The sequence below is a fragment of the Xiphophorus couchianus genome, chromosome 12 (genome assembly GCF_001444195.1).
Source record: "Xiphophorus couchianus chromosome 12, X_couchianus-1.0, whole genome shotgun sequence".
NCBI lineage: Eukaryota > Metazoa > Chordata > Actinopteri > Cyprinodontiformes > Poeciliidae > Xiphophorus > Xiphophorus couchianus.
In genome coordinates, this window is record NC_040239.1 from 25,637,783 (window position 1) to 25,664,915 (window position 27,133).

The window sequence follows — 27,133 nt, forward strand, 5'->3', positions numbered from 1 at the left end:
ACTTTGGTTTAGAACAAAAACGTTTGGACTTATAAGGACCGCTAAACAAGGACTATATTATTCTACAATAAATGTAGATTATGTAAAGGATAGCTACATAAACTACATTTGTCAAAACAAAAAAAACCCCAGCAGTTTTAATTCTTTGTTTGGCTTTTCATCCATGTACAATCAGATACTGAATGAAAAACCCTCCAAAGTACTGATCAGTATCATATTAAAATCAAGTTTTTAGGTGGGAATTAAACGTTATTGTTGGAGATCTAACTCAGTGGAAAAAGGAACTGAAGAGATAAAGAGCTGGTGGAAAAACTCAGCCTTACCTGTCTTTGTGCTGAGGCGGCCAACTGTATCTGGCAGAACTTCACTGCTTGGTCCAGAGCTACATCCTCATCGACCTGGGGCAAACAGGCAGGGTAAGGGCATTAGCACGGAGCAGTAGGATCGCGTTGTGCATCAGAACCTGAAGGATTTCAACAAAGCTTCTGATAATTAGAAAAGAGAAACAAAAACCAGGGTCTTTGGCCTCAGCTACGGCACAATGCTGCTGACCCAATAGCTATACGAACCGACTGCGGCCATGTTCCCTGTAACAGGCTGTTTGCACAGGTTCCGAGCCCTCCTCCCTCCCCGAGCATTTTCTCTTTCTTTTTTTCAAACCACTTCATTAGTTGTTTAAGCTAAGTCAAGTTTGCGCATGCGGCAGCTTCTCGATTTCACGTCTGCCTCCTTTCAGACTCTCGCTGTTAAAACTACACACAGCCAACGCAGGCTCCATGTTCCGCTTCTGTTAAAATCTTAGATCAGCTGGACGGTTCTCAAAAAAAAAAGAGGAATCCATTTTCCTTCCAGGGGATGGGAGCTTCGGGGGGAGTTTGCCTCACGTAACAAAGCCCAGACAGCAAAAATGTTCTGGCAGCAACGAGAGCCATTAAGTGGCTCTTTTCGATTTATTCCCCCAATCACAGTTATATTTATCGAGGGAGAAACGAGTTCCACGCCAGACAGTCAATGTTTGAAATTCTTTAAATTGCTGTAGTGAAGGGAAATTTCAAAATCACAGGCATTAAGGGGACATATGGAGTGAGTGAACCTCTTATAAGACTGAGTCAGACTAAGAGGAGTTTGGAGAAGCAGCGTGGCTTTTGATGGATGAAGAATCAGCACAATGTCGTTAAAAGAGACGGAGTTTGATTACACCCAGGAGCTTCCAGCCCCAGCTCTTTACGAGACAGAGCTGCGTGGATGGATGACGTCTAGCTAAACCCCTTTATTGGCAAAAAGTGAGTCACTGACATTTGTCACCTGTCGAACCGAGACAGTTTGATAGCAGGAAGCGCTGCCTTGTCTGAAACACGTGACACCGTGGTTTTATTTTTTATATCGTCACCTTAAGAGTGAATCAAAACAAAACAATAGTAGCACCGATGTGTAGAATTAAAAAAAACAACAACCCTGCAGCATGGTAGGAATTAAAGGCAGCAGACTACAACGTATTCACCGTTTGTAAGGCTGGATATGATAAAGGAGGTGCTTTTAGGAGACATGATTTGGATAAGTTAAGGCAGAGTTTGTTTGTTGAAGGAAATGTTATAGTTGCAGTCTCTTATAGAGTGTATGTATAACAGAAAACCTCTGGTTTCAACTGGACATAATTATAGACGAACGTTCCAGATTTGACAGAAACACGACTTACCCGTAGCAGTACTTTAGAACTCCATCTTTATTTATTTATTTTTGGCACGACTTGCAATAAATAAGAAATAATTAAAAAGTGTTGTTATTTACAATCTTTTCTGCTTTGAGATTGTAGCAAACAAAAAAACAAAACGCAGACGACGGGAGGTGTGTTCAGAAAATGAAGGAGAATTATTGACATGTCACCAGCAGCATTTTATTGAACAAGCTGCTTCTTTTGCTAACGGTCAAGGACGTTCCCACCATACCGCATAGAATTACTTTATTCATCCCAGCAGGGAAATTATTTAATCTTTATCTTTATCTTATCAAAGTTTATAATGACACACAGATATTTTACAAGCAGAGATTTTGCATTTATGGAATAATTAGTGAATACTTACTGCAGTCTTCATGATATGCATGATGCTTACACTGTTGTGATGACTAAATATTTGCAGCTAAAACCTCACTTTGCCTTGATATCAGAAACCCGCTCATGTCTGGCACAGATGTGACCTAGTTATTTCTGCTTAAAAATGAAACTTCATGATATGAATACATAAAAAGCTATGCTTATAGACTCAGTTTCCTGCTGAAGGAGTAAGAGCAAAGTGATAGAAATCACAAAGGCTGAATTTAGGTTATAGAGAGGGAAAAAAACACACTTGGGGCTTTGTAGCAGTCCCTGAAAACGCAGATCAGGGAAAGTCCCTCTTCTTTTGTCACTAATTCTGTTAGTAGAGGGGTTTCCCGACAAACTGAAGTCGAGTACAGAGGGCTGGTTTTCAGAACGAATGACTTCGCACAAACAAGAAAATAACAGAGGAGAGTATGTTCATGCATACACAGGAGACATTTTTGAGAGGTTTACCTGTTTTATGAGCATATACGTCTCGGACATGATCTTCTCAATGCGCCCCAGGTCATAGGTCATGATTTTCTGCCCTTGCTGCCAGACTCTGTAGGCATCAAGCAGCAGGGTTTTTCCGGACTCCACATCCTCTATAAGTTTCCTTTTCCTGTTTGGTTTTCGTAGTAAGGCCTGATCGGTCGCACCTGCAGCCACAGTGACTTTTGGTGCGGCTGCCAGCGTCGATGGCGGCTGCTGCTGCTGTCTCGAGCTGATGCTCAGCTCCTCCAGAGACAGCTCCGGTGGCGCCCGGCTGGTTTCAGTCACTTTCTGCTGCGCTTCCGAGCCACTCAGGGAGGCCTCGGTCTCTGCTTGGTTGCCCTGAGAGTCTGTGGTGGTAGAGGGCTTCCTCCAGAGGCAGGTTTCCATCTCCATCGGCTCGTCTGGCCCCGCTTTGCTCCCGTCGTTCCCGGCGGTCTCTGGCTTCCCAGGAAAGCCCTCTTGAGTTTTACTCCCTGTATCTGCTGCCGCTGGCAGCGAGGTCAGCTGAGCCTGTGAGGCTTCCCTGGGTCCAGTGTCAGAGACGCACGCTCCCTCTGTTAGCCCGGGCTTCTTAGGCAGCACATGCTTGCTGTCGTCGGAGCCGGGCCTGCTGGATGCGTCCGTTGTGGTCATCTCCCCCAGGGAGGGCGCGGGCGCTTTGTGTAGCTGCTCAGACACCTGAAAGAAAGCAGAAGCTGTCAAAACATGAAGTAGGAGCATGCAGGACGTCTGCAACCACAAACTAGCCATGGCTGTTGGTGCGTTTTGCAACTCGTTCCTTCCTTCTTACCCCCGTGAGACTGCTCAGGTTGTCCTCCAGGACTTTTACAGTTAGGAAAAATGCACTCTTGGCCAAAACCTGGCGATCGACATCCCGTAAATATTTCCTTTGTGGGAAAATGAGAAGAGATGTTGTGAAGCCAAAAAACTAAACATCACATTAAACTGGTGTAATCGCACAAGTGGTGTCCTTACTTTCCCTGGTCGGGGTTTTTGTGTAGCATGAAAGAGACTTTTAGCAGTGTGTTGTGATCCTTGAGCTGAGACAGCACCTCCAACAAGAGGACGACAGAGCGGTTCATATGAGATGCAAAACTTCCTGGGCGATCAATCTCATCCACTGGAATACGCCAGATGCCCTGAGGAGGGAGAAAGGGGAGACACGATGCAAAGCAGGATGTTAGGTTTACTGTTACATCATCATCATTGTTGCTGCAAACATTTCCACTTAAAATTTCTTACTATGGATGTCCTGATCCAATCACAGGTATGGGCTCATTGCCCTGGATAAGTTGTTTTTTTTAAATAATCAGGAGGATAGGCAAGGCCTATGTCATGTGACCTGGTCTTTATGCTTTGCTCAGATTACATGGTTCAGGTATACCAACATCTTTAGAACAATTGAAACAGCAGTCACTACATTTTATGACTTTGGTATCTGATATTTTGTAAGAAAACAAATAAATTTACCAAGCAAGGAGAAAAAAACTTTCTTTTCTGAAATCCCACCTGCAGTTTAAAAAGCCTAATTATCAACAAATGATATAAAAAAAGAAAGGATACATGCTAATGTTAGCGTAGCATTCCAGACTACTGCAACATTATGGGCTTCTGAATGCAGAAAAACAACCAATGCGCCCCTTAGCTCCTGTAAAACGTAAAACTTAACTCCTAAGAATATTGCTTTCATTTAGTTTATTTTCCTATAAAAATGGTCACAGTGTGCTATAATCCGTGGTGTATTTGCAAAAATTTGCAGCAAACACTTTTTACAAGGTAGGAAGATTAATGTTCATATACTTCATGAGTAATATTTGATTGTCTGGAATACAGTCAAATATTGCATTATGGAGCGGGTACACGTCTGATCCCCACCATCATGTAGCCTATTGTGTATGAAAAAGAAAGAAAGGTAAACATCTAAAGTTTTGTACACTTAAATCTGCTCCAGTGTAATGGGAAACGCTGTTACTGACAGCAGTATATATCATGTGGAGTAAATTCAGGCAAAATCTGAGATTTAATTAACAAACACATTAGGAGGGAGAAGGTATGAGTTGCTTTCTAAACTAGCAATTTTCAACTTTTGCAAATACTGCCATCTATGAACCCCAACTAGGTATGCTACTTTCACAAACAAATTAGCCCGACTTGAGCAAGTAGAAGAAAATGTAGTTGCGAAGAGCCAATAGGTGAAAACATCTTTGCCTTTACGGAACACTGTAAGATATTAGACAATTTTCTGATGGCAGCTATATCTTTAAGTACAGGGAACCTTCGCTATAACGCGGTTCACCTTTCACGGCCTCGTGGAGTTTTTTGTGCAGTTGTTTTTTTCCACAGTGCATTGTATTCTGCGTCCTGATTGGCTAAACAGTCTCCGCGCTTCTTTTCTACCTGTGTGCCAGTAACGTTACGGTAATTTAAATATACGTAATACAGCTTGGCAAATTTTGGAAAATATTTTTGCCCAGAAGAAAAAAAGAGCGACAACAACAACTACTGATAATAACTACGTGCTTCTCTAGAAAAAACACACCTGCACCACAGGCTTCAAAAGAAAAAGACACTAGAGAGCGGAGTCAGGCCGCAGTGTCGCAGTCAGAGGAACAGTGAAATACGCGAGTCACAATTTGTCCTACTGTACTTCGTATTGATTAAAATGATTATTTTACTGTAGTTATTTGTAAGAAAGAGTTATATTTGTTTAAAAAAATGCTTAGGCCTGAAAACAAGCTTTTTTTTTTTGGTTTTCAATGTAGAGTATTTAATTATGCTGTATAATAATTGTAAAAAAAATAAAGGTAACTACTTCACGGATTTCGCCTATCACGGGTTCTTTTCGGAACGCAGCCCCCGCGAAAAACGAGGGTTCACTGTATTGTGATAACAGTAACAGGTGTGTTTCTCTCTCTCTCTCTCTCTCTGTGTTTCCATGACTCTGCAATCATTAGCATGTTGGCCAAAGCCATTTCTGTCTGACATGAGAGCCTGCCATCAAACTTTGACTAATATGTAAAGTACAAGTTCGTAACTCTGAATATAGTCAACAATACCTGCACTCCAAGCAGGCTTTTGCAATATGAATATTCCACATACTGATGCAATGTTGATACATTCACGATACATTGTGATACCCAAACTAAAACTACTTCAATCAAAACACATTTGCTCTTCGACGTTGGGTGTAACATAATGTCCTGTCCCTTTTCTTGAATCTTAGTATCTTGGTTATCAATCAATACATGTTGTGGGCATCAAAGGCAGTGCTAGCCAATCAAACTGGCTAAATTATACTATTGGCAAGCAGCACACTCAACAAACTGCATCTAAAATATAATGAACCAGATATGACAGGTTGCTTAAAGCAATGAATGTCTTTGGTGATTCAGGAAAAATGATCTGTTTTTAAAACCAGGAAATGTTGAGGCTGACCTACAGAAATGTTGCTACTATCAAGAAAACAAAGAGTGACTGTTGTCTAAAATGTCACGAGAGCTTCAAAAATCACAATGTAGACCATGTAATACCGGATAGTTTGCAATGTGATGTTTTACTGAATATGCAGTGTCTAGTATTTTAAGATGTTTAGCAATGGGGACATTGCTAAACATCTTTGATTGATATCAGGGACAACCCCCCCCCCCCCCCGATTGGGACATCCTCATTCCTTATCACCATGAATGTGGGCGTTAATGATTATATCAAGTCAATGCTAATTATAAAATAAACCAGTTATGTAAATACTTAAAAAACAGTCATGTTTCTTAATATGAGCCTGGTTTTGCATGCCCCCTCTTTGCCTTTAACACAAATGGAGTTTCTGACACATGGAAACAATTAGCAACAAGACAGAGAAAAAAAAAAAAGTAGTGCTGAAAGGAGGGAGAACTAGTGCAAGTGAAGTTCACGCCATTCAAAGAAGCCCTAATGAGGAGACAGAAAGGCCTCCGGAGACACTGTGGACGATCTGGTCCCTGCACCAGGTGGAAAGAGAGGAATTGGGAGAAACTTTCTCTCTAGGTACACATGATAGGCAGCCTCATTAGTGTCCGGTTCTGTCCAACACTTGTAACAAACCAGCAAACAAGCTGCCAAGAACTGATGAGGGATTTTTCTTTTTGATGGAAGCGTCCCTTTAGCAGAGAGCACATGTCCTCTCAGCAGGTAAACCTGAGGCGGGCCGAGGTCCTCTGAAGTTACCGACTCCAGTGCAGATGGTGCTTGGGCGGAGGAACGAGCTACAGTCAGAAAAAGCACGTGTCCCAGAGCTCAGGCCGCATACTCAGAGAAATGTGTGTGAAACAAAAAAGAAAAAAGAAAAAAGAGAGAGATGACAGTATCAGGATGGGGCTAAACAAATGAGATGGCGCCATCCGCTCCTGCTGGAGGCAAGAGGGAGCTGGGTGCCCCTAACAGACAACTCCAGATTGTCAGATGACATTTTCAAAGCCAGTGGAGAGGAACGCAACAAAGACAAATCCTTGGGACGGACTCACAGCCTTCGAAGCAAGAAAGCGTCAGATCGGGTTATCTGAACAAAACACAGAAAGTCATCTGAGGGGAAAAAAAAAAAAAGTAACTAAACTTTTATTTTTTATTTGCGCTTTGAAAAATTTAAAGTGAATTCTCAATGATAAACTGTTGCTCTCTCTCAAAAAACTATGTTATGATATGGTCTGAGATCCTTTTTTTTTGACAGATGTCTACAAAACCACTCCTAAGGAGGATATGGGACTAAAGGCCGTCTGATTAGAAGATTTGTTATTGTTACATGATGGAATCAAGCAGAGCTTTAGGAAGGGTTTTTACCCTTTCAATGTACAGATTATGAAAAGCCTCTAACAAGAGAGGAACAAGCTCGGTGGGTGGTGGTGGGGGTTCAGGGAGCACTTAAAAAGACATGTCTAATGCGGAAGGGTTGCTCTTCATCAGAGAACCATCCAATGACAACAAATCTCTTTAGGGAAAGCAGAGCCGTGGCTTTACCCAGATTATTCTGCAACCCACCAGCTAAAGCAGATTTGTAAGACTTTTACTGCAATAATTTTAAGCATCTCTTCCACCCCCCTCCCTCCACTTGTTTTTAGTCAGGGACGGAAAAAAAAAATCTCGGCTGCTTGATAAACGGTGACAGCTTTGGCACGGATATAAAAACGCATCAGGAACCCATCAGACTGGGATCGAGACGCGAAACGAACAAGAGGAAACACTGTCAGATTCTTTTCAAGAAAGAAATCTGGTAGTTTTTTTTAAAAGATCATAAAGTCAAACATTTAAACGCGAACGTGCTATGATGTTAGCCAACGAGAAAACATCAAATCGATTTTCAGTTAGGGAATTGTCAATTTGTAAAAGCTGCACACTTTGGTGTGGAACTTGTTACTGATGAATGAAGTAATTTTTCACTTTCACTGGCAGTAAGATGTAAGGAGCTTAGTAAAAAAGAAAAGTATTTTCCACAACATGTCAAGACACGCTGATTCCATGTTAATAGAGAGCAAGACTAAGTGGATAGCAAGTAGGCTAATGCAGCTAATTGCTCACTTTTAGTCTTTTGATCTAGGTCTGTAAAGAGTCATGTTGGATTTAGAAATCTGATAAGAATCTACATCCGTACTAGAGCTGCATAAGATAATAAATCTCAATTGTTATTGCAATGACAGTGTGTGCAAATAAACCCAAAGAGATTTTTGGCAGTACATTATCTTTGAAGTTATCACAAGTTTACACTTCATAGCAATAATATAGTTGGGCGGTTGAATGAAGTTCAGCTGCTCCTAATTGTGTAAAGACAAAATAAAAGGGCATTAATTATAATTAGCATCACCACTGCAATTTTATTAATATCATTCTGATATCACGCATCTCTACTCTCTAGTCAATAGCCACAGAGGCTGATGTTTTACTAATGCAAGCCACTCTGTCAGCGCTAACTGTGCTAACAGCTAAGATGCTAGAGATGGTTTTTAAAGCAAATGCTTTCTCACTTGGGGTGTGATGTTGCATCTGCTGTGAATTTGAATAAATTATTGATTGTTTGTAGAAGAAAGGGAATGAAAAACAACAACAACACTGTTTTTAGATGTTCTTATAAAGAAAACTGTTTAGACTCCAATCTCTGTCAGCAGGTCAAACCTCCACAAAAACTGAGAAATGAAAAACTGGCAGTAAAACTCTGACACATCTTTTACTTTTATGTATCTGGCAAAAATAATTCATCACAAACACTTCAACTAAATGCAACCATCACATATATATTTTTTTTCCTTGAAGATGAACAACATAAAAGTTAAACTTCGTCATTTGCAAGCCTTAAACCACCAAACATCTGGAGCCACATCCAAAACCCAACTGACCCAATCTAGTTGTTCTGATCGTGTTTTAACACGCCGCTGATGACAGGAGAAGCCCAAAGACGAGCAGAGAGAAAGTTGCACAAACTGTTCAGTACATTCGCCTTGGAGCAGAACAGTCACCTACATGGCAGCCAACAACTGCAGCTCAGTCAGTCACGAGAATTTCACAAAAGCTGTTTAGAGTTGCAACTTTAAAGCACAGCAAGATTCCCAGTTCCTCCAGATAGAAAAAACAACAACAAACAAACCTGTTCTTCAGCAGCTCTGCATGGTTAGAAACAGGAATTATATTGTGCAAGTCACAAGAAAAAGCAACTCACCATCACCAAAGAAAGCACCTGTGCTAGTACTCTTTTGGAGAGTTTCCTACTAGCACCAGCAGCCCTGGCAGCGCCTCCACGCTGAGAAAAAAAAACAAAACAAAAAAAAAAAACCCAAGAGGCTCAAGCTCTAAGAGCAAGTGGCGGGTTGCGTTCGGGTGCTGGGGTGGCGGGAGCCGCCGAGGAGGAGGAGAAGAAAAGGAGGGAAGCACAGCTGCACATGGCAGAAGAGGAAGAGAAAAAGAGAATGGCAGCTGCCTTGGCAAGACGAGAAACAGCAGCGGAGTCAGGGGCAATGAGCTCGGGATGCCGCTGACAGACGAGCTGACTCGATCCTCTCCTGATTTCAAACCCTGCCATCTCAAAACAAAAACGCCCACGCACTTTAGCTGCGCTCTACCCTGACCCCAGCTTGCTGGAGTTCTCTCCTCCTCCTCCTCCCCCCCCCCTTCCATTTCTTTCTCTCCCACTATATAGAGCAGAAGGGCCAATCACTGTGGGCTTTGCCAGCCAATCGGAGCCTGGAGGAGAAAAGCCCTCCCATTAGTGTACACCCACATCATATGCACACACACACACACACACACACACACACATACGTACACGCCAACAGGGGAGTGACAGAAAGAGAGAGTAATGAGGAGAAAGAACGAAAGAGAGGAGTGGAGGGGAAAAAACAAACTAGGGGTGGGGTTGAGAGCGTGATCAACCTGTAGACTGAGCAACAGGAAAAGAACATGAACAGACCTAAAGGAAAATATATTCTGAGCTGCTTAATCAGTACAACAAGAGGAAAAAACAAACATTACAATCAAAATGTTCTGAAAATTAAACCCTCCATTTAGCGGCAGTAGCTGGGCAGGACAGCAGCCCTCACCTTTTCCTCTTAACTGTGTTCGTGCCTCTCCAGCTGGCCTACACACACACACACACACACACACACACACACACACACACGCCTACGCACACACACACACGGGGTAAACACACCTTGTTTTTCCTGCTTCCTGTTGTGTCAGTGAAAGAACAAGTCTCCACCAGCTAAACGGAGTAAAACGGCGGCAAAGGAATGCATGCCGGCAGCCAGGAAAAACCCTCTAACATGCAAATCCAAATATCAACTTCCACAACATAGACTCACTGAACCATTACTCTTCTCTTAAAAAAAAATCAAACCAAAACAATGTTCTCCTTAGTAAGGCTCCTCCTACAGAACATTGCACAGCTGAACACACACACAAATGTTTGAGTCACACGTCAAACCGCAGCGAGTAATGCAAGAGTAACTGTTCCCCCTCCTGAGGAGTGGGTTCAGCTAATGTAACAAGACTGGGGGGGGGGCTTGCTAGACGCAGGTAAATTGTCTAAGAAGGCTCATTCTCATCAAAAAAAAAAGAAAGAAAAAAAAAACGGACATCCATTTTCTCAGCATGAACACCGGTGGGAGGAAGAATATGTAAGAAGCAAGATGCAAGTATGTGCGTGGTGTGCGGAAAGGAAGCACGAGGTAGAAGTGAAAGAACACGGACGACTCCAATACAGTCGTAAACGGCTCGAGAGTCACGCATCATATCCAGTAAGCCTCATCCCTTTCTGGGAATAACTATAATACAAAAAGAGTCTCGGGATTACATCATAAAAATAATATCTTTGATGCTTTTTTTTTTTTTTTAAATCTGTAAATAAACTCAGCACTACAAGTGAATAGAGTAACTGTAGGTTTTAGCAAGTCAAATTTAAGACTTTTAAAGACCTTTGCCACCTTGAATGAAATTTAAGACAGAAAAAACTATAAAATACAGAGGGTGGTTTGGAGGTTTTGCTGTATTACAATCAAGATTGGCAAAAACTGAAATGTTTGGGGTTTGTTTGTGGCTGTAGGCAGCGGAAAATTTCTAATTACTCATAATAGAAGCAAAAACAGCTAGCTAGCAAGGGTGTATCTGCAGCTCTGACTCTGGGGGTCAGAGCTACAGAGTTCTTCTCCAGCTCTGACCCGGCCCACATCAAATCCACAGTCTGTGACTTGAGCTCAATCGGCTCAAGTCACAGACTGTAATCAAGATGTCAAGATAACTTTTGCCTGACACAAAGTCTGGCCAGAAAGTAAACAAACAAACAAAAAAAAAACATATGAGGCTAAATATTCATGCCACAACTAAATTTAATACCCGATTGATTTAAGTCCACCTTCATTTGTGGGAAAAAAGAAGAAGAAAAAAAAGAATTTAAGACATTTTCGTGTCTTAATTTCTGAATGATGAATTTAAGACTTTTAGGGATGTGGAAACCCTCTATACAGTCTTGTCAAAATTCCCCATTTTCTTTTTTTAAGAAAATAAAAGAAAGTAATATTATTTCAAAACCTGTTGCACATTTTATGCACCATTTACTCTGCACAATTCAACTCCCAAAACAAACATCTGTTAAGGGTGAAAGGCAAAATAAATAACAATAAAAAAAACCCCTGCTCGTGTAAATGTACAGAAATAGAAACCAAAGGCTCCAGATATCACAATATTGACATTACCACACCTTTATATGAGGCAGCATTAAGTTTTTTAGTCAAGCATAAATCACCCACATGTTTATTGGCTAGATAAACCTGGGCTAGTTCTAGAAATCCTTTATAAATAATGCAACACAGCCACGTTTGGCTCATTTTGTTACAGCAGTATGTAGGTTACTTTATGGAGGCCCCAGTAAGTGTAACTCAGCCAAACCATGAGGCCAATGTGGGGCACCGTAACCTACATTTGGGGATGTAGAAGTAAAGCTACGGTGAGGAATTTTGAGAGTAATCTATAGGCAGAGTAAATCCCGTGAAAATAAGAAATAGACTGTTTTTGTTACCGTTCAAGAGCTTCTGATGTTCAAAAGTGACCTGTTAGTGGATTGAGGCTTCGTTCTCACTGTGACACCATATCAGTACCGTAGCCCAAAGGGGACAAACAAACCACATCAAAGAGAGTCTTTTGCATTTTTGCAGCCACAGTATTTTGAGTCTGATGACACAATGTGTGATGGTATCTCACACAATGCAGCTTTCACCCTCTTGTGAGGAGTTCTAAGAGTCTCTTTAGCCGGGTTACGACAAGATCCTACTCATCAAAATGACCTATATCATGGTTTTTCTATTTGTTTTAAGAAATACAAATACAAAAAGTGATTCCACACTTTGTAGAATCACCTTTATTGGTCGTCTAGTTTGGATTTCTTATTTCCAAAACAGTGTTTTGTTTTTTTCTTTTTTGGGAAGTCGTTCATGCTACTGAATGATCTGACCGCAATCAGATCCATGTGAATGGATTATGACCCCAAGGCGACCCATATGCGTAGAAGAAGAATGTAGATGTCACATAGACTGGCCACATACGGGAGTAATAATGGACGGAGCCGTCTATGGATCGATTTTAAAGTTATTCAGCAACGGGAGCCGACAGTATTGTCTCAAGATCATGAGAAGAGAGAAGCTAATAAAGAAATACAAATAATAACAATGTCCTTTGTTGGAGAATTGACTGAAACTTCTGTAGAAACGTCTGTTTGGATGTGCAGTCACAGTCAGGAGTGGTGGGATTGTGACGTGATGCGCTTTGCTGACAGAATTTTTTCATAAGTTTATAATTAAAATTGTCAGCCTTTGTTGACGTCCCAACTTATCGCGTCTGGCTTCTGCTGGCACAGAATTATGATGCATGTCTCACGTCAATGACATAAGATGCAACATGACTGATCGGACTGCCGGCGCTTTGAAAACTATCAAATACATATCCAACTTACTACTACATAAGGAAGCGGCGCAGATCAGATTTTTTTTCTTTGGGTGAAGAGATCAGCCCTAAAATAGTTGGACATGAGTTGCATAAAAAAAAAGGAAAGAAAGAAGAAAAAAGAATCTGATTTGGGATTTTGTTCACACATTTGATTTAGTTTCAGTCAATCTTCTAACTTTTAAAATGTATTTTTACTTTAGTTGTCAATTCCAGTAGACTACATTTCCTGCAACTTAAAAAAACCCCAGAAATCATAGAAGACTTTATGTTGCTTAAACCTCAAGGAAATATTTATCCCAGAATGGAAAATAATTTCGAACTTCTAGTGCCATTTTACACGACTACAGTTATATTTGGTTATAATCCGATCTAACTGATTGATCTGACTAGTAAAATCATTAGCTAATTTTATTTGTCAACAGAAATAACAGGTATTATCTTCAATAGGTATTTGCCATTATAATTTACTTTGTTTGGTTTTAGTCCTGTTTTCACGTGTAGAAACAACAGGAAATTAATTTTACAGAAACTCTGATTCTGTAATATCTACTAGATATTAGAACAAAGGAAAATGTGTGTGTTGGATCCCAGTTAAATGTTAATATGGCTGGGACAGTGGGTTTGGTTCAAAGAGGACGGTAAAGCTCAAACAGTTGGTGAGCCACGGTGGCAGGTTTGCATCCAGAAGGGGCTCCGTGAGAACCCAGTGGGAGCCAGAGCATGGCAGAGTTCTCCTCCAGCTCAGACCCGGCCCACATCAAATCCACAGTCTGTTACCAGGAGCTTTCCACGAAATCAACATTTCGCTCAACAGCCCAAAGATTCAACTACGTCAAACCGAATGTTCGCTACCGAAGAGAGTGACTGAATGAGGTCTTTAGGCTCTGATGGTTAACACAAGGAACAGATGAAAAATGCATGTCAAATGTCAATGTCAAGTGAAAAACGTACATATACTGACATGCAGAACAATGATTTAATAATTTAAACTGCAGCTCTAGTGACTCGACATTGCTTTTGTTATTCTGAGAGGCAGATATTTCAACAATCTCCTATTGTGTTACAACAAATAAAGAGTGTCTGTTTCCACTAATCCTTTGGGAGGGGGGGATTACCTCAGGGGGATCATATGTGAGGGGAAAATACAACTCTAGTAGGTTGCATGGTTGAATTCAACTCTAACAAGAAAAAGAAGAGGTCAGGTTCCGGTGTGAAGATATATTAAGAGTTCTGCAGACTTTCAAGCAATACATTTTCCATCATTCAATTAAACTCAACATTTATTTATTTGAAAGGGAAATTAAATGTCGCAACTCATATCAAAGAGGCATCGTGGATGATGGTGCTGTGGGCAGGAAGGATCTCCAGTGGCAGTCAGTTATGCAACAAATCTGAAAAAGAAGCCTCTGACTAAAGACTGTTGATCTTATAACAGCCATGGCATGCCAACAACAAATTTATAGAGACAATATGTCACAGCAAAATGTCCTGGATGACATCATCAGCTGTTGGTAAACTCTGCTAATCCACCTCAACTTCTTGTGCCGCCCCTCCTTAAAGAGATGTTGCGTTACGATCGATGGACAAGAGGGTTTGAAGTTCCTCCTCCTCTCTCTGCTCTTTGCTTCTGCTCTGGATCCATGAAGCCTCCTCAAGTCCTCTGGGATTTGGGGTCATAGTTTAGGTATTGTTTGAGCTTTACAGCTGCTAACCACCTGCTTGCAGTAGTAAAAACAATACTATGTTGCCATAGTTAGACATTATAGCAACTGTCCAGAAGTCAAACAAGTAAAAGGACCAATCTATAAAGACGTCCAAAACCCGAGGGATTAATTGTCCAAACATGCAACAAACTCAACCAAAAAAATTATGGTTGGGGTTGCTGTGGTGGCGCAGAGGCAAAGCACGACCCACATATTGAGGCCTTAGTCCTCGTGGCGGTAATCGCAGGTTCGATTCCCGGCCTGGTGACATTTGCCGCATGTCTGCCCCCTCTGTCATTACCCTCTTTCCTGTCGGACTACTTTTAAATAAAGGGCACCAGAGCCAACAAAAGTCCACAAAAAGAGCAAATCAGAGTTAATGCAAAACAAAGCTATTCTAACATACTGCCACCATGAGAGGTGCCATTTTAGAATATAGTGGTTAAAATCTGTAATGGTTCAAACTATTTTTTTATTCTCTGTCAGAGACTGCGCACAAATATTTTTAGTCCCATTTAGCATGAAGAAACAACCCCATCTCCCTACTGGTTGGGCTGAGCTGTCAGTCGGCTGTATGCGACAGCTGATCGAAGGGAAACCCCCAGAACGTTTTTCCTCTCACTGAAATGAAAGTCCAACAAAAACAAACGAGTCAACTGTTTGGGAATCTTTCTGGTGGTGAAAGACTCAGAGGGCCGTTTGAGAGCTGGCATTTATCCCAGCAGTTAAGAGACACAGAAGTGGGTTAAATAACCTGGGCAGGTCCCGTCTGTCATAACGTCAGAAACAAATGACAACCACATCTCTAAGGATAACATAGTTACCAACTGATCTCACACACACGTTGCACTGTGGAGGAAAACAAGCAATAGCCTTGGTAGACAAATGCTAACCTTGACACAAGACATCACAGAACCTTGGTTCATCACCTGTAGAGTTTTTTTAAAGCATCACACAAGCTAGCCATCTACAACAGCTAGACGTTTGCATCATACTGCCTCTATGGATTAAAGTTGATTTAAAAGGGCAGTTTTCACATCGTGTTATTTTATTTTCTCATCAAAAACATATCTGGAGTTTTGCTTTTAATTCTTTCATGCATGCAAAACTCCTTTAATCTCCCATGGCAACCATTTACCAGCGCAAAACAAGTGGTGGAACTGAGCGCCACCTTCGAGATGCAGTTTCCAAGCCGAGCTTCAGAATTACAAAGCACTCCTTCCCCACTCAGCTCCTTCAGACTGGCCAGCAGCAATTAGCAAACACCTGGTGGAACTGCACATCAGCTGGGCTCATTATACGAGCTACTTCTTAATGCAACGCTGGTAAGAACCATAATAAATAATGAATAATAAAGACTTGAAAGAGAGGCGATTTAGTGCTGACGTGCTGAAGGGAAAGTGTCAGAAAGAGCAGAAGGTTCTTAAAGAGACAAAGGCCCAATTTCAAGGTGTTAAATTATGCAATCAAATTTCTTTTAAGCCATGTTTCATGAATGTTGTTATAAAAATGAAATTCCTCTGGATGCTCCCAGTTGTCCTACTGCCATTTGCAGAAACACACCATCATTGTTTAGAAATAACTAATCAGAGCCAAGAGAGATCTCTTAGCACCGTCAATCACGCTCTTGAACGCAATGCTCACACCTCTCTCCTGTACAGCAAGCAGTGTTGTTCAAGTCTGTCGTTGTGCTACAGCTGTGCTAATAGAGGAGAAACAGCTTTACAGGAAAATTAATTCATGGCGTTCTCGCCAGGCTTTGCTGTGGAGGGAGAAGAGAGCACGAGGGAGGGACCTGTACGGCGTGTTTGCTCAAATTTTCAGGCTAAGTCCATGTTTTTTTCAGAACTCCCTACTCCAGCTTTAATATCAGCTTTTCATACTTGTAAATTAGGATTTTCAAATCCTGAAGTGTTGAACTGTATTAAGGCTCAAATGTAAAAACAAAGTGTAGTGACCTGAAATGACTTCAAATAAGCCATACATGAGACTTACGTTGAACAGGTTTGTCTTGTTTCTTTCACAGAAAAGTCCTTGTGCTGGCATGTGCTTCAGCTGTTGCCATGGGACACTGCTTCCTAGCAACACATCTCTGGCCCACTGTAGGTTCTGTGATGGAAAATAAATGAAAGAAAAAAAAGAGACATCTATTTGCATGTATACTTTGAATAAACACACACACACAGACACGCACACACACCAAAAGACACAAACACAAAAAATGAATACCCAATAAATCTAAATGAGAAGAGGAGAGGACTGCTCATTTGCAATCAGGAAAACGCAGACCTCTTCGCAGCACTGTGACTCACAAATCAGTGTGGATACGAGAGACGTGGTTGAAAAGATAGTGACCCAAAGCCACTTGGTGCTATCTTCCCCCCCGTCCCCCGAACGCTACGGCACAGAAATCCAAAGACTCCCCTCGCTGCCGTTTTTCCGCATGAGGATTAAAAACGGCCAGTCAATGTGAGCAGAAGAGTTTCTGAGAGCGCAAGTGGCAAAGAGGCTTTTAACGCTGGACGTGTCAGAGCTGTGAGGGCGGCTAAGGCAACCTGTGTAAACAGCCACACATCAAATGGCTGTCATCAAGTCCCTGCCAGGGAACATTCGCTTTCATCCAAACTGCTGAAAACTCCACTGACTGTAAAAAAGAAAAACCAAAAGAAAGTGTGACAACGAATTACATAAACTATAAACCTTTCCCTTTCAGCTTAGAAAACACAAATTTATCAAACTTCCTTTTGCAGCACAAAATGAGGATAATTGTAATTATTGAACAGCAACACCGGAGGCCACAGAAGCAGAAAGGTCAAACGAGCCGACTGTGAAACATGGTCAAACTTGTTCTTATGAGCCGGAGCTACGCCTGTCATGATACATTTCGCTGGATGGTAAGTTATTGTGATTAATGATGATGCTTTTCAAGTAATGTCAAGGCATAATAATGCAAGTACACCTTCTCAAAGATCAATAAACTGTAATTTCTAGCAAACATTTCACAGTGGAACTGGAAGACATTTTAAATATCCAAATAAGCAAAACAAGCAACATAGCAAATAAAATGGTTACAGAAGTCTCTATAAACACAATTGTCCTTAAAATGAGAGGGCTAGTTGAGACCAGTCCACAGAGACACGAGAGAAACACACAAATTGAAATGATCGAGCCCTCATTTTAATTTATTTCGATTAATTGATTTATTGCGACATGCCTAGCTGGAGCTGCAATATACTGAACACGGTGCTGACAGAAGGTTGCTATCACAGTAAAGCTCAATGCAGTCTTCCTATGCCAAATTGGCTGATGGAGGACTGCACAACCACCCACACCTCTGCCCACAGAGGCTCACAGCCAACAAAGTCGGTGCATCACTGCAGTGCTCACAGGTCCAATAAAATAAAGAAATAAATAAAATGACCAGTCCTGCTCAGTGTAACGATAAATTCGCAACACATCTTAGCGTGTTTGTCCCCAAATATTTACCCTTAATACTTGCAGGGATGCAGCAGAGAGGTGTAATAGTAAACCGACCTGATGAGTCTTGCTGTTAGTGTAGAAGTAGGCCAGGCGGTAGAGAGACTTGTAGTGCTGAGGGAAGCGGCTGAGGCAGAGAACCAGAACGCGGACACACATCTCCACCAGCATTCGTCTCTGCTCGGCTCGTTCTGCTGGCAAAGCTTTGGGCACTTCGATCACCTCAGCGGGGGGCTCGGGCTTCTTCTTGCCCTCGCTGGCCGGGGTCTGGCCGGCGCCCTGCTGGGGGGCTGCTGGCTTCGGCGGCGTGGCCACGGTGATGAGAGGAAGAGGACAGGGGTCTGCAGGGAGCTTAGGGGCCAGTCCCTCGGGGATTTCCACCACCATGCCGACAATTTTCTCCTGAATAACTTTCTCTTCTATCTGGATGACCGTTTGGTCTCTATGTAAAACTAAAGACAGAAGTAAAATAAAGATATATGTTAAATTTCATATGCATTTGAAAGCTTGTTTTTTTCCCCAAATTGGCTTGAGTTGCCTACTGTATGGCCAGGGCAAAGATAATTTACAAATAATGTCCTGCAACAAACAGGAGATTGACGGGCTTGCATCTCCATTCTGTCAAATGAACTACTGCACATCATTATTCATACATTAATTAGGCTTAGATTCACTGGAGACATTTCTGAGGAGGTACTTCAGCTTCAAATATTTAAGCCTAATTATGCAATTTAACTGTTGCAAATTAAGCCCGTTAAAACATTTTTATTTGCCTTATTTCATCTTGTTAATACGTTGTCATAAAACCTCTTTTAACACATTTGTTCCAGTCTTAGGTAAGGGATGTCTGATATCCGATACAGATATCTAACCTAATCAGATATCTGTATCGGAAATTGGTTTTGATATCAGACAAAAAAACGAGTATCTGATTATATCGGATATCAGGCCGGAACTAAAATCTCCAATGGAAGCACTAAGCTAAAGAATTTAGTACTCTACAGCATTTCTATCCAGCAGAGCTTGTATCCCACACACAGACCCTTTGGTTAATAATAAATGGGTCAGTTGATCTCATGCTGGTTGTTGTTCACTATTGTTCTCTGTGTGAGTAAGATAACATGATCAACCATTTTCTAACATTCCACACTACAAAATAAGCAATAAGAATATGTATGATTCCTGCTAATATCGCATCAGGTCAATATAGGTATAGGCCAATACTCCAAGCTGCAATATCAGTGTATTGGCAGTGAAAAGGTTGTATCGGGACACCTCTAGTCTTGGCTCTTTGGTTACAGGGTTGCCTGCTGTCCCTTTGTGACTCTAAGCTGTAAACTGTTTAACAAGTGTAAAAATTGTATCCTACGGCCAAAAATACAAAGTATGGGTGCACCGATTGCAGTTTTCTGGCCGATCACCGATCTTTAAAAAGCCTGACCTTACCAATTCTGATTTTGGCCGATACTCATTTTTTTAGTCTAAAACGTTGCTAAATATAGCAACAAATTTTTAACTGCAGATGTGACGTGGAGGACGAGTCTGTCAGTCAGCTCTGAGAGCAAAGGAGAACAGTGGCTGAATTTCAAATCTTTGCGAAGGAATATAGAATTGGTGATTTCAGGGTATTATTTTACCCTTCTTAAATCAAGTAAGAAGAGCTAAAGTTATGGATAGCGTTAACAAGACACACAAATCTGATCACGTTTCTAAACCTAGTCTCGACTACCTGTGTCCTCAGAGGCGGGCTGGCCATCCTTCACGGGGGTCGTGCTCTCCGACGACGACGGACTGGCTTTGACCGAGGCGGGTCTGTGACTGGTGTCCTGGGAACTGGCGGGATCTGTGAAGGCATCCTGAGTGGAGTTGGAATCAGAAAGCAACACCACCTCGCTGTCCTGGCTTCGCTCTGAGTGAACAAACAAAAACACGGGTTACTCTGCCGGCTGCCTGGCCTCGGATTAAAGAATCTGGGATTGCCTTCACAAATGAAAAAATGTGAACAAAATGATTATGCTGTTTAAAATTTCATGAATGACATGTGTACCACCTTTTTCATGGTAGTTGCTATCTCTAAATACCAAACACTACCTGCTCTACAAAGAGGAGAGAAAATTATATAATCATTCAACTGAAATACCTTCTGAGTCACAGATCTATATTAGTTCATAACTAATGACATATTGTTAAGAGAGATGGTTTGTTTTTGTAAAGGTTCAAAAACAAAATGCCAGCATTCCTCTTAATTACCATGTTCTGCAGCCTCAACAAAAAAATCCTTGACAGGAAACTGTTAATTAGGAAACAAGAGACCTTTGCTACTCAAAAAATAAAAATAAAAATGCACACAGGGGACTTTTTAAAAAGATTTACAGTCATGAGTCAATAGCAAAGTTACTGTGGTACTATAAAGGTCTGTGTTAACTGAAAGGTTGTGTATTCAATGCTTGCTACTAGAAAGCACTTTTATTTTGGTGTTTGGAAGGAGAGTACCATTGAAGGAAGCCAGCCATATTGCAGACCTGGGCAGGCAGTATTCATGGTCAAACCCTGGTGAGGCTGTTGAAGATATGAGGAAGCTGGTTTGAAAAAAAATAATAGTGAGAAAGCACTTTTGCAGCTCTAAATTGACTTAAAAAAAATAATAAAAAAATCAGCAATAGCCTTAAATGATTGGAGAAAAGAGAAAAAAAATCCCCTCAAATATGCAGAACCTGATTCAGACAAGCATATCCTCATTTGAAATGAGACCAAAAACACAGTGCCTGTATTATAGTAATATTTGTATTCATGTCACTTAAACCCCCGCCCCTCCCAACTTGTCAAGCACAAACCTTAATTTTATGGGGGAGTGTTATATGATATATGAAAATTAAGTTGTGCATTTTTATCCCCCCCCCCTTTTACTCAGATAACCTTAAATTAAATTCAGCGCAACCAATTATTTTAAGGCGTCACCTAAATTGTAAATATGTGCGTAATTTATTTTCAGCAGGAGTGGGCATCGATAACTAAAAAGTCAGTTGCGCTAATCTTAAACTTTAGTACCGCCAACGCTCAAGTGTGATTTGAATCACAAAGCTGCACACAATAACTGCATTTAAATATATTTCGACATGTATTGATATTCATTGTCACTTTCATCAAACAAACAGTGGAGAAAATAGTAAAACTAACAATCCCAACAATATGGTCAATTTTGGGGATTTTAAACATTAATTGGACTTTATCAAGACAATACATTATCACGATAATTGATAAAATGATACGATAAATGCCCACCACTACTATGAAAATGTCCACAAGGCACTGCATGCATATAGCTAAACATTGAAAGGTTGCTGCTTTATGCATATCTCTAAATGGAGAGAAATAAATCAGAGGCTACAGCCTCCAAAATAATTTTTTTTTTGTTGGTTCTGACTTGAAAATAGCATGTCTGAATCAGGTTCTACATTCACCTCAGCGCACTTTCAGCAGGAATCAAGTCAAAGGTTGGACACCTACCCGTAGCAATGTGCATGGAGAGGTATTTTCTAATTCCAGCCAATAAATGGAAGCCACGTTCTTTCCAACTTGACATTTTCACACTAATTGGCCATAATTAGAAACTGTACCCAATTAGTAAGAGAGCAAACATGAGCCATGTAAGATGTTGGAATATCTCCTATTTTTGTTTTCTGTGTAATTAACCCACACACCGCACTCCCGATGAAATGTGATTATACGACACCAGACAGTTTGGTGGACTGTGATTCGTGGACTGAACTCGTCCGGCTGCTAAAAACAATCACCCCATTAGAACTACATGCACATAAATGGCAAAGCAGGTGGTAAAAGCAAGCAGGCAAAGAGGTAGCAGGCAGGTAGGTAGGTGGGTAAATAGGTAGGAAGGAGTCTGGAAAGGGTGACAAAACTGGCAACGTGGGCAATATGGCTCCATTATTTGAGTGTTTAAGTTGAACTTACATGAATAGGTTGAGTGAGTAGATGCACTTTTTTTTTTTTATCAAATGGAGAATGGCTGCTGCTTTTTTCCGAATGCGAGCTTTAATCTTTCAATATTTTGTGCAATTTCATATCCTGAAAATAACTTTCGTGTATATTTAATTTAAAAGTAAATGCTTATATATATATTTTTTAATTATTATTCTGAAAAAGATTTTTTTCTTCTTGAATACATTTCTGAAGCCCAAATGAACTTTACAACAGTTCCAAGCACAAATAAAAATACAAAATATACTCAAATAAAATAAACCGTACTAATAGTATTGTTTTGCTTGGAGCACATTTTTGTCTAATGAACAAGTAAAGGTAATTTTACAAAAAAAATTTCACAGCAACAATCTTTGGAGTGGATGTAATTACTGAGTGAAATTGACTCAGAGGTGGATATTTTTAGTGCTTAAAGTAAAGATAAAGAACAAAAATATAGGGAGCCATTTTAAACGAAACCATGTTTTCTACTCTTGTGACATTCCTGGAATTGACCCAGGCAGCCAAAGAGGGAAAAAGAGAGTTTAGAGTTTTCATCAAATAACAGGAAGGCTGACAAGACAACAGCTTTCAACTCCTGTCTGTGATGAAATATGTTGGGATTTGATATGTTGGGAGCCTTTTGGAAGGGTCAGAGTTGACGTAAGGATCTAAATTTTCAAACATGTAAACACAAAGTTTTTTAGCAATAGAGACACTACCAATTGATACTATATAATTTTGAGCATAGTTTCAAATGTGAAAATTATAATAGTTTTGGATTAAGAAAAAAAAAACACTTATAAAATGTCTGGTACCTCCTACATGCATTGTGATATTGCTTCTGTTCCTTAAAAGCCTTGCTACTATCAATTATAAGTGATAGCAGCAAGGCTAAGAAAAAAATATTTATAAGCCTACTCTTATAATTTTGTTACATTATATTTCATAAAAACAGGAAAAATTGGGAATTACAGTCACAATCAATCAATTAGAATATAAAGTTCCAATGAGGTTAATTTTTCAGACAAAAAATACCTTTTGAGAGTTGGCAGCCTTTAAGCATACTTTTCATAAAGGCTACATTTCTGTAAAAAGTTTTTTAATGGTCTGATGTATTATTCTCATATTAAATGTTATATTTTCATTAATGTAAACAGAAAATCATCATAACACAAATAATGCTTTCAAACATCCATCTGTGTGTAATTAATCTATGTGTTTCGCTTAGTGATAAAGTTCCTGAAATAAAATGAACTTTTCAATAATAATATAATTTATTGAATGGTTCTGTAGTCAATTTCTACAAAGATTTTACAACATTGAACACAAAACTAAATAAAGGAGATTTAAGAATCTCTTTTTTCCCAAAGAAGGCTGATTAAAATTGTGTTCAAAATTGTGTATATAGCCTGATATATTTATATATAAATATTTATATATTTATATATATTTATCAGGCTATATATTTACCCTGATAAATAGTGCAATATTTAGGCAAATGAGTTAAACATGATCTATAATAAGGGTCACAGCAAGTCTGCAGCTTTTTCTTGTGTGTTGCCAAACAACAGCAGCCGATGGATGCCGAAACAACACCAAACATGTGCAAATGTGACACAAAAAGCTTAAGATGCTTTGAGAGAAACATTTCAATTCTCAGTGAGAGGCAAGGCGATTGTATAGAGAATAAGAAGCAACAAGAGACTCGTGTTACATCCCCACATGCTCACAAATATGCAAACACAAAAGCCCAAATGCTCTCAGCACATACCAACCAAGATGTCAGTCTTTTTTTTTTTTGTTCCCATGCAAAGCATATTAGCCAAATAATCAGTAGCCATATTGCCCATTTCACCACATCCCAATTACCCAGTGCATGGGGACCATAGTGACTGAAAACAAAGCCATTGAGAATGGTGATTAGCAATCTGAGCGCTGCTCCCCAGTTGGCCTTTCTCTGTCCCAGTGCGGAAACGGCAAAGAGCCCAACCCCAGAAGCACTGTCTAGGACTGGGACTGTACCATCAGCCTGCTGCTCCTCATGCCGTTGCTGCTGCCACTGCTGCCTTCGGAGTGTTTTGCGTTTGGCGTAATCGTGGTCAAATGGCGTGGCCACGTAAGGAGGGGATGTCACACCTGGGGTGACGGCAGAGGGGAGGGAGGAGCTGAGCACGTTCCCCATGCAAACAGAGGAACAGTTAAATTCTTCTTCCAGCATCGTAGGGGGTTTCTCTCTGGAGATAAATAGGAAAAAAGAAAAAAAAAAGTCACACACTTTGAGATCAGCTGTTGTTTTGATGGATAAATAGCGAAGCTTACTTTTCATTGGACCTCGGCAAGCTTGGCATGCTCTTCTCTTCCCCCTTTGCAAACGGCCCGGTCGCTGCTTCCACCAGTAAGTTAAATAAAAACTCGTGATCCAGCTCTGACTCGGTAGCTTGTAGCAATTTAAGTACGGATGCACTCAAGCGGAAATGCAACTAGAAAAAAAGACAGAACGCAGAAATTTAATGTTGTAAAGATACAGCTAATAGCTTCAAGCACAAATTATTTCAGAAACTGTTATTGTATATAATAAAAATGTACAGAAGGAACGTCCCTGGACACATTCTGAGCAACAAGCTGAACTTTGCTTACTTCCAGGGCCTCCATAGCCAGGTCAGGAGGATTGTGGTAATGAATTTTCCTCGGGTACCGAGCAGCTTCTTCATGTAGATACTGAGCCGCCTGTAAACCCAGAAAACAACATAGTAACCCGCTCATTCCAGTACTCAGAAAAGTGGGTAAAAAACAACAAAAAAAACCCCATAGAATACAGATTTGATTTCCAGTTGATCACAAAGTTGATGCTTAAAACTTTTATTTCTACAGTATTGTCAGCGCTAGAAGAATGATGAGCAGGTTTACCTTCTTGTAAAGCTGCAAGTATTCATCGGGGGGCTTCCTGCGCTTCTCGGCTATCTTCCCCAGCATGTAGTGGATGAGCCACTCCTCTTCATCGCTGTCGCCCTCACAGCGGGAGGCCCCCTGGAAACACTGAAAAGCTGTCTCCAGCATTGAGTCTCTTCTTTCCTCCATCTGAAATAAAAAACAAACATAAACAAACACTTGGGGTTTTCTCTCAGTAGATCTTATCAATAAGATCTACTGTGAGGGGGGGAAATACAAAAGTGGCACAATGCAACTGATGACACTAAACATCGGGCAACAAAGCAAACTGTCATGGAAAAAGTGATCAGTTCCTCCAGGATGTTGCTTTTTTGTAATTGTTGTGGGCTAAGATTACTATTTTTGTGATAATTTTTTCAAAAAGTTGTAATTAGGGTTGAGAATTTTTTTTACTTTATTTGTTATAACATGGTCTTACAAAAAGTTAAAATTGCTGGACATAACTTTTCCAAAAAGAAAAAAACAAGACAGCATTTTGAGAAATTTTATATTTAAAGTGAAAATAACATTCAACTGTTTACACTGTGGAAGCAAATCCTACAAAACTTGCCAAAATGCCCCCCCCCCCAAGAAAAAAAAAATCAAATATTAGAGTTTGCATTTATCTTGCAATTTGAGTTTCCAAGAGATGCTGTGAAACAAGAAGTGAAATTAGAAGGAGGTTAATGGGATTGGTCAAAATTCAGCCAAGTTGCAGTGATTGGCGAGAAAAGAAGGAAATACAAAAAGCGTTAAGCTGGTTGATCAAATTTGCAGAAAAGTTGCGAAAATTTCAACAACCACAAAATTGCGACTGATGAGCGAATCGAAACATGGCAACATCCTAGAGGGACTGCATTATAAACCATCTAGTCCTCACCTGTTTAACAACGTCTGGAGGGAGCTCGTTTCGCCACTGTTTGAGCTGCCGAGAAGCAAAAGAGTGCAGCGCGTAGGAGATGGTGCCGTACTCGATCCACAGGGACAGGTTGGAGCTGTCTATCTCCAGGGCCCGCTTGAAGCAGTTCAGCACTGCCTGGGAGTGCTTCCATATGGGAACGTCGCTTTTCAGCTCGTTTGAATTGAGCTTCTCTTGGATCCGGCTGGCTCGGGCTAAAGCCATGCCTGCCCAGGAATCAAATCTACAAAGTGAAGACGGTTTTGTTGTTAAAGCCACTTCTAAAAACATTTCTTTGAAGGTGCCCAAAGTCGGTCCTGGAGGGCCGGCATCCTGCACGTTTTAGTTCTCTCCCTGGTGGCAGTAACAACCTTTTCGTCTTAGGCCAGTGTTCAATGTTCGTCTTAGGTCTTCTAATGAGCCATCATTGGATCCAGGGGCTTTAAATCAGGGAGAGAACTGAAACATGCAGGATGCCAGCCCTCCAGGACCGACTTTGGGCACCACTGTGCTAGATGTAACTGAGAAGATTATGTTGAGCCTGAACAGCAGAGAAAGATATTTTGAAGATGGATCTAACTACTGAAGATGTGAAGAAATGCTGTACCTGTTGGGACAAACGCAAATGTCATGCATATAGAACTTGATCGCTTTGGACTGCTCTTTGTTCTTGAAGTGATAGTCAGCCAACAGGTAGTAGATCTCATTGATGATTGGGGGAGCAGGAGGGCTGCCTGCTGGAAGGGATGGGACCTGAAAGAGCAAATGAAGACTTAAATGACTCGTACCTTCCCCTTACGTTCTGTGTAACCCACCCAAACTGACCTTTTCTGTCATGTCCTCGATGTAGGCTGCAACTTCATCCATGGTGAAGGTGGGGGTTTCGCTTGGGGGAGCTATGCTTGCAAATCTCCTCAGCAGATTGGCCAGCTCTGCAGACACTGTGCTGGTCTTATAGCTGTCGAACTCGGGCAGCGACTTTGGTTTGAAATACTGGAACATGAAGAGAGCGTCGCTCCACTGAAGCTCAACCTGTAGAAAGAAAAAAAAAACACAAAACTGGCTCCAGGGTCAAGCGATTAGCAACAGATCAGTGGACAAATCTTCTCTACAACTGTGGTA

The 27,133-nt window shown here is 40.8% G+C and overlaps 1 protein-coding gene across 6 annotated transcripts in view; it reads right to left on the minus strand.

Moving 5' to 3' along the window:
- The window catches only part of cabin1 (calcineurin binding protein 1), a 52,243-nt gene that overhangs the window by 9,761 nt on the left and 15,349 nt on the right, over window positions 1–27,133 (minus strand). For 3 of the 6 annotated variants that reach the window (XM_028034815.1, XM_028034816.1, XM_028034814.1), the window contains exons 21-35: window positions 26,837–27,043; window positions 26,619–26,764; window positions 25,994–26,255; window positions 25,093–25,263; window positions 24,823–24,912; window positions 24,505–24,665; window positions 24,208–24,419; window positions 20,701–20,766; window positions 19,937–20,116; window positions 18,265–18,659; window positions 16,726–16,839; window positions 3,548–3,711; window positions 3,363–3,459; window positions 2,552–3,250; window positions 324–398 (exon numbers count right to left, since the gene is read on the minus strand). In XM_028034815.1, coding sequence (XP_027890616.1) covers window positions 324–398; window positions 2,552–3,250; window positions 3,363–3,459; window positions 3,548–3,711; window positions 16,726–16,839; window positions 18,265–18,659; window positions 19,937–20,116; window positions 20,701–20,766; window positions 24,208–24,419; window positions 24,505–24,665; window positions 24,823–24,912; window positions 25,093–25,263; window positions 25,994–26,255; window positions 26,619–26,764; window positions 26,837–27,043 — 3,039 coding nt within the window. The remainder of the gene's footprint in view (window positions 1–323; window positions 399–2,551; window positions 3,251–3,362; window positions 3,460–3,547; window positions 3,712–16,725; window positions 16,840–18,264; window positions 18,660–19,936; window positions 20,117–20,700; window positions 20,767–24,207; window positions 24,420–24,504; window positions 24,666–24,822; window positions 24,913–25,092; window positions 25,264–25,993; window positions 26,256–26,618; window positions 26,765–26,836; window positions 27,044–27,133) is intronic. The other 3 variants (XM_028034819.1, XM_028034817.1, XM_028034820.1) reach the window with 3 other exon arrangements.